The sequence below is a fragment of the Peromyscus californicus genome, unplaced genomic scaffold, assembly GCF_007827085.1.
Source record: "Peromyscus californicus insignis strain IS unplaced genomic scaffold, ASM782708v3 Scaffold_12__1_contigs__length_115047231, whole genome shotgun sequence".
Taxonomy (NCBI): domain Eukaryota; kingdom Metazoa; phylum Chordata; class Mammalia; order Rodentia; family Cricetidae; genus Peromyscus; species Peromyscus californicus.
The window spans coordinates 94,328,027-94,341,814 of NW_026294413.1; the positions used below are offsets into that span (position 1 = coordinate 94,328,027).

Consider the following 13,788-nt stretch of genomic DNA (forward strand, 5'->3'; position numbering starts at 1 on the left):
GCACCTTTGGGGACCTTCTGCTCCAGGGCTAAGCTGCTTAGCAGGGGTCAGGGTTGCCCTACATCAACACTTTACTGGGAATTCTGTTCTAGAAAACCATTGGGTTTTTTCTCCTCCCTCTCTGATGCTTTGAAACTTTTTATAAAGTAAATTGAAAGCATGCCCTTTTCTTTTTTAGCAATCCTGTCCGAAGATTTATAAGGATCTTTGATGTATTTCTTCAACAACTGAAATTACTGTTGCCAAATAAAAGGTCAGTTAATCAGATAATTCTAATTCTGTATTTTGATCAAGACCTCTCTTTCCACTGCCTTGGTTAGGTCGGTTGATCTTTGGAGTCACACACACCCCTTTTGTTGTTGTTAAATCCCAGAGTTCCTGTTCCCAAGGCTGCACCTTTGCATTTGGAGCACAAACTGGCTCAGAGACAGCTAGGTACACATCCCCTCTGGGGTCCTCATGGGGGAGCTGTCATCTTCCAACCACATAGCCATAGCATGCCATCGCAGGGGCAACCCCGCAGGCGGGCCCCCCTCCAAAGGCCGCCCAGCCCCCGCGACGCCCCGGCTCAGCTGCAGGCAGCGACACTCCGGAGCCGGCTGCGGGGCTGGGTCTCCGGCTCTCGGCGGGGGAGCAGGGAGCGCGCCCGCCCACGCCCACGGCCCCCACACTCGTGAGCGCACACCCCGGCGCGCGCACGCCCGCACACCAGGGCGCACGCACAGCACACCGGGGCCACAGACTGGCTCTCAGCAGCCGCGAGTGGGGACACAGCCGGATTCCCCTCCGAAGGCGCGGTCGGCCACCCCGCCCCGCCCCGCCCCTAGAACTCGCCAGTCCCAGGCGCCGCTCCGTGGGCTGCAAAGTTTGCAGCGTGAGGCAATCAAGGGAGCGCGCCGGCGCGGGCTCGACTGGGCTCCACGCGGCTCCCGACAGCTGTGACTGCTGGCCCGGCGACTGGATGCACCGCGCACAGCGCTGCCGCCCACAGCCAATCCCGCTACCTCCAGTCGGGTCACACGGGCTGTCCGCGTCCCACACGGACCCTCCAGCCACGGACGAGGTGCGCAGCCAACACTGAGCCCTCCCTGTCTTGTCTTTCTGGGCTCAGACCCTTCACCATCATCACTCAGCCATGGCTTCTGGTCCAGCTCGGATCAGTTTGGGGTCCCAACTGCTGCCTATGGTGCCGCTGCTCCTGCTGCTGCGGGGCGCATGCTGCGGCCACAGGGGCCCCTCATGGCCCTCACTGCCCTCGGCAGCCGATGGTCTGCAGAGGGACAAGGACCCCCAGCAGTCCCCTGGGGACGCAGCAGCTGCGCTGGGCCAAGGCGCCCAGGACATGGTCGCTGTCCACATGCTCAGGCTCTATGAGAAGTACAACCGACGGGGCGCTCGGCCAGGAGGAGGCAACACGGTCCGAAGCTTCCGTGCCAGGCTGGGTAAGTAGAGTCTACACCGAGACCCAGTCCTTCTTATTCATGGAGCCCTATATCTGATCTCTCCGCTCCTTTACAGCTCCACTTCTCTCTCCTTTCTTGTATTGACTTTTAATTCATCCTTTCACCGACAATCCACTCAGTTCTCCGTACCAGGCCAGAGCTTGCAGTGGGGACCAAAGTGGCACTGGGTGGCAGACCAATCCTGCCCCTGGGAACTTCCACAGCTGCTGGACAAAGGTCAGCATATGCACAAGGCTTTAGGCACAGAATGGAGATGGACATGGGCTGGAGGACAATCCGTGGCGTTAAGTTGTGTTGGCGCTTGCTGTAGGAGAGGTCAGCATGGTCAGCGGGGCACACGGCAGCACTGGTGGAAGTACCAAGCACTGAGCCCAGGTAGGAAGCATGATTTGGGTGGCAAGGAGACAGAGTGCTCTGAGAGGTTTCAGGAAAGGTCCAGAAGCACCTTGTCCCTCTACTTGAGCTTGTCAGGGTTGAGCTTGGCAGATGCTCTCCCTACCCTCTTCTTAGAGAAGGTCACTCTGAGCCCTTACCCACTAACTTCCGGGTTGAGCAGCCCTTGCCAGCCAGGGGGCTAAGTGCAGAGGAAGTGTAGCCTGGGAAGCAGGTGGTGAGAAGACCCTGGTTGTCATGGTGACTGCTCATGGTTTCAGAATGCTGTTCCAGAAAATGTGGGCAAGGGTCTCCTGCAGTCCTGTCTGAGAGGAGGCCGTTCCCCAGGAGAGAAATCCTTCTGTGGGCAGTCTTCTCTCCCAAGACCGATAGGGACAAACCTCAGCCAACTTTGAGGCAGAACAGGGAAGACTCAGAGCTTTCTACCTGCTGCTCACCCTGGGCAACATTGTGGCTTCGGATTCAGACATAATGTGACTAAGGGAGGGGGTCATTCTCACAAAGAGGCATATCCTCCATCATACTAACCAGGCCAGTGCCCCTAGGTTCTAGGCCAACTCTGGCCTCCCTGGTACCTTTTATTCACTACCTGGAGTTCATTTCTGGAGAAGCATTATTAGATTAAGCCACTTAAGAAGCATTTGGCATGATTGAGTTCAACCACTAAAACTACATGGACCTGTTCGTACTCTGTAAAGCGGGCAGTACATAGCAGTATCTCCCTTTCGGGGTTGAAGAAGCATGAAATGAAGTGATAACATAAGTTCAGAGTCCTGGTTGAATTAGGTAGCGAGCGTTGCATGTTGTAGCTCCGGGAACCAAAAGCACCGTGATGAGTGCTTTGTGTTCATATAGGCTTGAACTTGACCTTTGCTGCCCATTAACTCTGGTCCTTGAAGCCTTGAAGCGGAGAGAGAAAGGTCATCAAGGTAACCACTGCCACAAAAAGTGAGCATGTGCACTGGGCACAAGCACCTGCTGCAGCCCATTAATAAGGGGTCCAGTTCTGTCTATTTTCAACAAATGGAGGTAATACTTCCTGGTACAAACATTGTACCATTGTACCATTGACATTTTAACCCCCACAAATGGCCTGGGGACTAACCTTAAATCCAGCATTCCCATCTTACAGCAAGGATAAAAGGACAGGTCAGGGGAGGAAGTTATTGTACGTGCCATGCAATAACGGCTGTTCTCACTGCCACATATCACCCCCACCTCTCCATCAGAACTAAGCCCAGAGTCTGGGAGCAGAGCGTCAGGGTGGAACAGGCAGACACACTTAAGAATCAGAGTTCTGGCCCAGTCCCGAAGTGTCTGAAAATACTTTTTATTTGGATTCCTGATACAAACTAAAGAGTAAGTTCCAACTTCACCCATTACTGGCTGTGTGCTGTGGCACATGTCACATGTTTTCTTGTGTCTCTATACAGGGGTGGGCATTGAATAGAAGGTAGGTTTGTAGCTGGCATGGAGTCAGGGCTTGGTTTCTTGTGCCTTGCCTTGACTCATCTAAATTGTTTCACACTTAGCCTCAGACGCTCCTACCTCTTGAAGATCTGTCTGTGGGGCGTTTTGAGCAGGGCATAGACCCCTTTCCACAGCCCTGGTCTTGGAGCATACCAATTCCCCCAGGCTCCAAGGAGACAGGTTTCTGCTGCCTCCCAGGCCAGCACATCCTGCCAGACAGCAAATGTACCCACTCCCAAAAACCTGCTACAGCCGCTTCACCCTCATCTGCAGCAAGGCCCAGGTTCTGAGCATGCGCTACCATCCTGATCCCAGTTCTGTGATCCAGCCACGGGACTGCACTCCTCATAACTAAGAGTTTCTTTCCACTTTTAAATTGTGACTCCCCTTCTGATTAATAACGTTTTTAAAGGAGCTCAGATATGGCAAGGACTTAGAACAGTTCTTGGTATGTGCTCATTTGCAATTTATTAGCTCTTAACTGTGACGACATCAGCTTTCCTTGTCCCTGTCCACCTCCCCTGTGAAGTTCACTTTGTTCCCTATTATTCTGCATCTGTGGAGGGAAAGCCTTTGAGGCTGACTCTAAGTTCAGGTTAGACCCCAAGTTCAGTTTAGACCACGGTTCACCTCCATACTCCCAATGAATGATCTGTGTTTAATCCCAAGATCGATCCCTGACAATGTGATACTGAGCTAGTTTTCTTCATCTCCCAAACATACCCAGCAGTCAAAACTGCCAAATCAAGTTCATTTCATTCTCCAGTGCATTGTCCTAATTTTGTTACTGTAGCAAAATACCAGAAGTTGAGCAACTCATGGAGAAAAAACGGTTTATCTAGTTCACATTGAGAGACTGGAGGACTAAATATCATGGTAACGGCTCTGGGGGTGAACTCTGGGGTTATGTCATAGGGTAACAGATGCATCATGGCTGGAGAACTGGTGAGAAGGACTGATCATGAGGCAAGACAGAGAAGCAGAAAGCAGGGAGAACAGGCAGCCTGACAGCCCCTCCCTTGGGAACTAAGTGAAGTCTAATGAGAAGTATCTCCAGGGACTAACGTTTACCCATTAGATGCCACCCCTTAAAGGATGCCGTACCTCTAAACATTGCCACACTGGAGACCAAATGCCCTGCATTTGGAGACAAACCAAATCCAAAACATAGAATAGCATCAGGCATTTCCTAAGCATTTCATTTGGAGGACACATAGATGCATAGAATGTTGGTCTCACCCAAAACAGCTCATGAACTGGCAAGGCAGGTAGGAGGAACCACAGGATAGGGCAGTGGGATGGGTGTGGTAGGGTAAAGACAGGCTGTGGTGCTCGCAGGCTCCCCCAAGGGTAGCACTGACAGGGGATGGGGGAGGGCAGTGAGGACTTCACAGCCAGAGAAGACTCTAGCCTGAGCCCGGCGGTGGTGGCGCACGCCTTTAATCCCAGCACTCGGGAGGCAGAGCCAGGAGAATCTCTGTGAGTTCGAGGCCAGCCTGGGCTACAGAGTGAGTTCCAGAAAAGGCGCAAAGCTACACAGAGAAACCCTGTCTCGAAAAAAACAAAAACAAAAACAAAAAAGACCCTAGCCTGATGATGGCAGATAGGATGCAGAAGTGAGACAGTCCATTGTGTGTTGGAGCTGTTGGGCATTTGGTTAGGAGGAAACCAAGGAGGCAGATAAGCAGAATGCAGCAATCCCAGAGAGCCTTAATTTTGCCTGTTGACAATGGAACAATATACCACATGTACACCTGCAGGGGGTGGGGTGGAGTGAAAGGGAAAGTGTGTCAAAAAAAAAGAAGGGGAGAACGACAGGCTGGTTTTTTTTTTTTTTAAACACAGTAACAAATGTAAGTTATTCTTAATCACACATCCAGATAGGATCAGAGTTAAAATAATATTTTGTAGAATCATTTCAGTCCTGCACAAAAAAATAAAACCACATATGTCTACAGACATATGCACACAGTCATTAACCTGATGGGGCTGCATTTTCTGCATGCAGCTATTCCCATCTGCAGCTGTCCTTGAGGTCTCTGCTGTGCCCCTCAGCCTCTTCACTTCTTCCCCTGGAAATGACCTCCTCCTATGGGTTTTGTTGAGGTTCTTTACGTGGTGGGGATATTAACCCTTCATTTCTCATAGATGATGCTTTTGAAGGATGTGTGTGACGTCGAGGGCTGACATCGAGTTCTAGAATAACTATTACAGTCGAGCCCAGGCGAGAAGGAGGCCACAGTGAGACAGATGCAGCATCTACAAGGCCAACAGTGACTGGGGTTGACTTGAAGCCAGAAGCAGGGAGGACAGAGAATTCTCTACCTCTGTTGGAAGGGTTGGATGGCTTGTAAGGCCTCCTACTCAGAAAGACCCTTGAAATCGATACTCAACTCAGGCCCAGCGCCCTTCTTTGCTGACAAGGGACTGGTCCTCTACTTCCTACCTCCAGCTTGCATAGAGGTTTGCATCTTCAGCATGGTGTGTCTACTCTGTTGTCCCTGATGACTGTTCCAGGGACAACGAGGAAAGGGTGGCTGGACTTCTGTTTGCATTGGACAGAGTCATCTGTGCATATGTGTGAGTTGGTACTCTTAGGCTGAGGCCACCGGGGTACCTGTCTCATTCCCACTGTCACCAGGGTGAACTTGAGTGTTCCACTAAGAGGTTGGGGTCCCGAGAACCCCAAAGATCCATAGAGATTGGTTGTTTAAGTCCAGGCAGTCCTTTTTCCTGGGAAATACAGAAATCAGAATTACCCATATTTATATTTATATTTATATTTATATTTATATTTATATTTATATTTATATTTATGGACTCTTGGGTACATCTCGACAATAGAGTACACTGGAGAGCAAAGGGTGTGTGTTTCAGACGAGATCCACCTGGGGACACACCTCAAACCTGCCTCTCGGCTGCTGTACGACTTTAGGCTAGTTACTTGCTCTCTCTGGCATACCAAGAACTCCCCACTGTTAACTGAAGCAACAGAGCCCACTCTGCCCCACCCCTCCCTGTGTTCTTACAGTGTGGGGCCTGCACCGAGAACCCATCCTTCACATCTGTTTCTGAGCAGCAGCTGTCACCAGGCCTTGTGCTGGCATCTAGAGATACAGCATCAGGTATAGCTGGCAAAGCCTTGCCCTCTAGGAGTATGTGTTCTGGAGGGATGTGCAGTAATAAACAAATACATGTCTACACGTCAGGATGCTATGGGTTCCCTGAAGACAAAGTCAGGGTGGACAGGGCTGAGTGGACCTTCAGCCACAAAGCCGGAAGGGGACACCGTAGGAGCAGAGATCTGGAAGGGGTCTGAGTGATCAGGAGAGCCAAGAAGGCAGAAGAAGTACTATCCCTGACATGTGCCACTCATCAGAAGACCAGAAGAATGGGACCTGGGGGTGGAGAGGACAGATATAGTTTGGGAGGTTGGCAGGAAGCCCAAGTGGGGCCTTAGTAAAGAATGGAGTATTTAGGTAGCAAGGACCTGAACAGGAGTGCTATGCAATTTGAATGCTCCCATAATATGGCAGCTTGTTTAGACTGTTCTGTAAAGCTGTAATGTGACCAGACCCTAAGAATAATTGTGATCACTACCATTCTGTGTTCCCAAGAGGCTTTCAAACACCTTCGACTGCCTTTACCTGGACTCCAAGCAGCCCATCACCTAGCCCGCGCAGACCTTTTGCAAATGTTTATTGGGAAACTGGTGAATAAATGGAGGAGAGAAGGAGGGAGGCTGTCTTCTCATTGGCTGAGACAGGAGCCACAGTGCTTTAGCACAGTATATAGGACAGAGGGACTTCTCTTCCTGCTTGCTCATGGTGCCATATGCCCCACTTAGCTGGAAACATCAGAGGTTCCTCCACTCTCAGCCATAGCCTAGAGCTCCTGCATTGCATGCATGCAGGCATATGCATGCGTGGACCCCCCACTCTGGGGTTAGGGGTGACCCATCTGGACCTCAGCATCTGCCACCAGGCATCATCTTTTTGACCAAGTTGTCCAGTGAGGGGTGAGCTCCCTCCACCCAAATGCATTCAAGCCAAGTGTAGTAGAATCCTTCCTTCTCACTTGGCCTCTGGAGGCCCTTGCCCAGTCTGGACAAATGATTGGGATAATTGATGAGGAAATACCTGGACTAGATTAAAGGTAAAAAAAAACCTGCCAAGTCGGATGTTATAGAGGCCAAGTGGTGAGTGAGCAGGTTTGAGTTTGTATAGGAACCCCTTAGTCTGCCATCCTTGATCCTTTACAGGAAAATGTCAGGGAAGTACCTTTGTGGACACCTCCTCTGCCAAGCATATGGCATGTGCCATTTCTTTAATCCTCCAAGGCTTACACAAGCTGAGGGCTCTAGTCTTCCTATGAGACTAATGAAAGAATAAGGCTTAGAATATGATGTTCTCCTCCAGGGCCCAGAGCTTGTTTTCCAGCTTAGAGGTGTTTGCCGCAGACAGTGAGCATCCCTATACACAGATCAGTGAGTGGGAGGCAGAAGGTGGCCCAGGCTATCCCCTGATGTCTACATACATGTTGTGCAGGAGCCCCAGGCTGTGGCCAAGAGCAAAGACACCTGTAGCTTCCAGCTTCAGAGTTCTGCACATCCACACACCTCCTTTGAGGTGAGTGTTATTCCAACTTTCCCAACAGGCATAACCCCTAAGTTTACCAGTTAGGATGTGGTGCCTCCAGGCCATGACACTCAAAGCCACAGAGTTCTGGGAGGCCAGGTTTAAGTCTTCAAGACCCAGCATCACTTCACATATGGAGCACAGGGAAGGGCTGATGTGCCTGTCTGGTGGTGGTGTATGGGGACCAGGTAAGGAACACCTTCAGCCTCTAGTCAGCCTACTGTAGATGTTTCTCCCTTTTGTTTTTCCTTGTGAGGCCCATTAAGAGATCATGGATATTCCCAGCAGAGTTATGCTTCCTTCCCAATAGAAACAAAATATTAGGCCAGTGGGTGAATTTTTTAAGAATTTTAAAAGTTTTATTTTTTATTACTTTCTGTTTATGTGTGAGTGCATATGTACAATATGCATGCATGGTGTTCAAGTAGACCAGAGGGGGGCATCAAACCCTCTGGAAATGAAGTTACAAACAGTTGTGAGCTATTGTGTAGGTGCTGGGAATCAAATTTGGGTCCTCTACAAGAGCAGCAAGTGCTCTTAACTACTGAGCACCTTTCCAGTCCTAAGTCAATGGTTCTTGAAAACTGATCCCAGCTCATCCTCTGGACACAGGTGTCATAGAGACCGACCAACCTGTCTCACGGAGAGTGTAATGCTGCCCTCAGTATACAGCCCTTCAGCTGGAGAAGAAGGGGGAAGTCCACCCAGCCACTTTGGTCTCCTACTAGTCTACAGTATCCCAAGGTGGCATCCACAAAAAGACCTTTTCTCCTTCTCAATCCTAGACTTCCTCATTGTAGGGAATTTGCATTGTCATCAAGGCTGGGACTGCAGGTGGCCCTGGGGAACCCCCATGTAGAACCAGGAGAGAAGGAAAGGGCTTCCAGCTGCCCCTGGAAAGCAGAAGCAGAAGCTTTCTCCAAACACACACATGTGACTGCTGAATGTGCCTGGCCCTCCTCAGTTGGACCACGCATCTCCAGATGGCAGTATGAACCTTGGAGTGGCATGACCTACTGTAGTCCCCATATTGATATTTCTTTGAAAAACTATTTTTTGTTGTTTTTTTTTCTCAAGACAGGGTCTCATTGTGTAGCCCTGGCTGTCCTGGAACTCACTCTGTAGACCAGATTGGCCTCAAACTCAGAGATCCACTTGCCTCTGCCTAACAAGTGCTGGAATTAAAGGCACGCACCACTATGCCCGGCTATAAAATTACCTTAAAAGGTGCTAAGACTGCAGCAAAAATAATGAAGATCTCTTTATTTCACCTCATCTAGAAGAATGATCACATTTAACAGAAGTTGCCTTTAAAACTGCATAGTATAGAGTGCTGGGCAAATACTGGACCAACTAGCTGCCCTGAGGCAGGTCTTAGATCTGACCCAAACCATCACAAACCCTTAAGGAAGGGGACACTCCTTTGTCCTTTGAAAGCCAGTGGGAGACAAGGAGGAAAGACCAGGAGCTTTGGTGTCTTATAGCCTTGATCATCACCCTCTCTGTCTCATCCTCCCCTCTCTCTCTCTCTGCCTCCCACTCTCCCTCTTCCCCTCCAGTCTCATCCTCATTCCTCTCAATGGAATGGTGACAGTTCCCTACCCCTGGATATCAGCTGTGCAAGTTCATTGAGGGTAACAAAGGAGGCCCTCGCACTTTCAGGACTGCAGGACTTGAGGAAGGGGAAGTGAGCCCTGCTTGGAAGTGCCAGTCCGTGGGAATTGTTCTACTGTCCCAGCTCTAGGCAGAAACCCAAGAACAGGATGCACTTCAAGAGAAAATCTAACAGGTTGCGCTCTGTCATTCCCTTGCAGAAATGGTCGACCAGAAGCCTGTGTATTTCTTCAACTTGACTTCCATGCAAGACTCGGAAATGATCCTCACAGCCACCTTCCACTTCTACTCAGAACCCCCACGGTGGCCCCGGGCACGGGAGGTATCCTGCAAGCCGCGAGCCAAGAATGCATCTTGCCGCCTCCTGACCCCAGGTCCACCCGCACACTTGCACCTAATCTTTCGGAGCCTCTCACAGAACACGGCCACTCAGGGGCTGCTCCGAGGGGCCATGGCCCTGGCCCCTCCACCACGTGGCCTGTGGCAGGCCAAGGACATCTCATCGGTCGTCAAGGCTGCCCGAAGAGACGGAGAACTGCTCCTCTCTGCCCAGCTGGATTCTGGGGAGAAGGACCCCGGGATACCCAGGCCCAGCCCCCACATGCCCTATATCCTTGTCTATGCCAATGATCTGGCCATCTCAGAGCCCAACAGTGTGGCAGTGACGCTGCAGAGATACGACCCCTTTCCAGCTGGAGACCTTGAGCCTCGCGCTGCCCCCAACAACTCAGCGGACCCCCGTGTGCGCCGGGCAGCTCAGGTCTCTGGACCCCTGCAGGACAATGAACTGCCAGGACTGGATGAGAGACCAGCACCTGCCCTGCATGCCCAGCACTACCACAAGCATGAGTTCTGGTCCAGCCCTTTCCGGGCACTGAAACCCCGCACAGGGCGCAAAGATCGCAAGAAGAAGGACCAAGAGACATTCACCACCTCCTCACAGGTGCTGAACTTTGATGAGAAGACAATGCAGAAAGCCAGGAGGAGGCAGTGGGATGAGCCACGGGTCTGCTCCAGGAGGTACCTGAAGGTGGACTTTGCAGACATCGGGTGGAATGAATGGATCATCTCACCGAAGTCCTTCGATGCCTACTACTGTGCCGGGGCCTGCGAGTTCCCCATGCCCAAGGTACGGCCTGTGTGTTCGGATCTTGTCTCATCCTAACTTGGCTCTGCCCAGTTGGCCGTCCCTCTGTTTTCCTGGTCTATTTCATCATTTGCAAAATGGAGATGATACCTCTCCTGTCTGCAGAGGCAGAAATAGACAGAGGTGCCCCACAGCCTGTTAGGGTGGTGCTTTTTTTAAACGTTGGCTTTGATTTTTTTTTTCTTTTTTCTGAGACAGTCTCTCTGCATGTATCTCAGGCTGGCTTCAGTCCTCCTGTTTAGCGTCCCAGCTTCTAGGACTGGAGAGACGTGCCACTATACCTTGCTTTGAATTGGAATTTTAAAAAGCAAGGCATTGCTTCCCAAATGCGGGAAAAGGGCATTCCCACAGAGCAGATGTCTTCAGAGACTGAGTCTGTGCTGCCTCCCTGTGGACTAGGCAGGTATCCAACGTTCCCGCCTGACCTAGGCTTTCCTATCGGTTCTAGTCTGAACTCCTGTCGTTTTGGTGTCAACAGCTCTCCCAGGGGAGCTCCCCCTGTTTGGTGCATCCCACAGCCCAGTCAGCCTGCACAGTGCACAGCAGTCTGAAAGATACACAGTCCCGGACTATTTTATCTTCCTGACCCTGAGTTTTCCCTTTCCCCCAGACTGGGGTAACTCCAGCCATCATCCTGCGGCCTGTGCTGCAGTGGGCTGCTCCTGTCACCCCTCAGCACCTACAGCAGTTCCCCCTGCTTGGTTAGCTCTGCAGACTCTGCCGTGGTATATCTTCCAAGAAAGGAAGTCGGTGTATAAATCCAATTTGAACCTCAATAAACAGAGCGAGTGGGAAATCCCAGGCCCAGATGTGGGCCATATAATCTGTCTGGAATTAAGGGGTTTTTCCTCAAATCCATTCATGTACAAGAGAGAGGAAGGGAGGCAGCTGGTAGGGAGAGGCGACTGCTGAAAGGCTTCACACGGGCCCAGGACTCACAGCTGCTAACTTTATCAGGCTGGCCTGCCGCTCCCCACTTTCAGAATGCTGGCTGAACCCCACACGTTCAGGTGCTCTTGCCTTTCTCTTGCTGCCCTCCCCACCCCCACCCCCACCCCACAACAGCATAAGGCTTCTTGTCTGCTACAGCTCTGATCAGCCAGCCAAGAACACGACCTGGCTGTCCGTGTTCATCTTTTCAGAAGTGGCCACAGCTTCCAAGCCAGGCTCCTTTCTAACTGAGGCAACTTGATTGTGTTGCTTAGCCATTTTAAGCCTTGTTATCTGTGTCTGTAAAATGAAGGTCATATTGTCCATATAAATTAATGAGATGTCAGGATGAGACGACGCCCTGATGCTGCACCTGTCACCTCAAGTCAAGCGCATATTGAAATGCCTGTCTGCAGCCCGTGCCACACTAAGCCTATCATTTTAATTTTAGCCAGGGTTGCTCTGGAGGCATGTCTGATGGGTGAAGCACGGTTCTAGGCGGGCTTGCAAAAGCTTCCTTCCAGCTCAGCTCCAGATGCTCCTAGGAAGGTGACGTGCAGGCGCCCCCAAGTGGCCAGTTTCAAGTAGCAGCTGTGACATCCCTTTTATAGGAGAATAAGTGAGCACCTAGGTACCAGGACTGAGCCTGTAGCTGATTTTAAAGGAAACATGTGTCCAGCTCTGGGCTTTTTCTTCGTATGGCCTTATTTGAGAAACAGCAGTAAACCCTTTGCTCTGAGCTGTCTTTTCTCCTCTTGCAGATTGTACGTCCATCCAATCACGCCACCATCCAGAGCATCGTCAGAGCTGTGGGCATCGTCCCTGGCATCCCAGAGCCCTGTTGTGTTCCAGACAAGATGAACTCCCTTGGAGTCCTTTTCCTGGATGAGAACCGGAATGTGGTTCTGAAGGTGTACCCCAACATGTCTGTAGAGACCTGTGCCTGTCGGTAAGACGGAAGGTGGAAGACAGTCCGGCTTCATCCCTGCCCTGCAGAGTGGCATTCTTGGAGCCAGGACTTGACTCTGGGCAGTTCCAGGTGCTAGACAGAGCTTATAGGCAACCCTGCTGGGACCTAGAAAGATCTGAACACAGTGCCATCGTTCTTCAGTTTTTCCTTGCTAGGGGTGGCTCTGTGAAGACTTTTTGAGTTCCTGGAAGGAATCTGGAATTAACTATGGTCTGAAGTTTGCCCATCAGCCCTACCCACATTTTTCAAGGTCTGTGTCCACAATTTCGACTCCATGCATTCATCATCTCAAAACCTGGAAAGACTATGCAAATCTTGGGGTACTTACCCCTCTAGCAGTTAAAGCGCTCATCTGAAAACCCTCAGGCAACATACTAGAAACGGGGCCTAAATCTTGGCATGGATGGGTGTTTCTCTTACACTTCACTACTCATGCTTTTATACATGCAGTATGCACATGAAATCAAGATTGGTCTCTTCCTTTAGTATATGTATTCTCTATTTTAAAACGAAGGAGAGAGTTGACCCCATTCCCCACAGAGGTAATAGTGCAGGTTAGGTGTGGGCTGTTTGAACATGCATATGGAAATAACACATACAGTAATATGTTGGAATACTAAAAAATAACCAAGATTTTATATTTTTGTAAGTTATACTTTGTATACTGTAGATTGTGAGTGTTTTGTGTTTTTATGGAAAGCTAATAAATTAAAGGTACAGTGATGTCTGGAAAAACTGAATGTCACCCAGTCAAAAATATCAATTGTTCCCTTATTCAGTCTGTAAATTCCTACCCTGGGTTACATCAATGGGAAGTGGTTCCAGGATGGTAGTTACCTTCCTAGAGTTTCCTCATATCCCTAGCCTCATTGATCGGCAGGTGTCTGTGGCAGCTTTTGTCTTGAGTGACAAGAACAGATCTTTTAGTCAGGATAATAAAAACAGATTTGACCTAAGCAGTTAGGGATGATCTCAGGAGGTCCACAGTTCAGGAGGGACTGGAAGGGCCAAATGGTCTCCTTTGCATGTTTTCAAAATACAAGGCTGTCTCCCCACAGCCCTTTCACAAACAGTCACCCCAAGTGCCTCACTATAAATAGCGTCAGCATGATCTTTGCCTTCCTTGCAGTGGTTATTTCTGAAGCCCAGGGCTGGGTGTTTTTT

The 13,788-nt window shown here is 50.3% G+C and overlaps 1 protein-coding gene across 1 annotated transcript; it reads left to right on the forward strand.

Moving 5' to 3' along the window:
• The first annotated feature begins 806 nt into the window (after positions 1-806).
• Gdf10 (growth differentiation factor 10) lies at positions 807-13,347 on the forward strand. The gene is made up of 3 exons (XM_052733939.1): positions 807-1,442; positions 9,778-10,706; positions 12,416-13,347. The coding sequence occupies exons 1-3, from the start codon at positions 1,136-1,138 to the stop codon at positions 12,605-12,607; spliced, it is 1,428 nt and encodes a 475-aa protein (XP_052589899.1). The 5' UTR covers positions 807-1,135; the 3' UTR covers positions 12,608-13,347.
• The last annotated feature ends 441 nt before the right edge of the window (positions 13,348-13,788 follow it).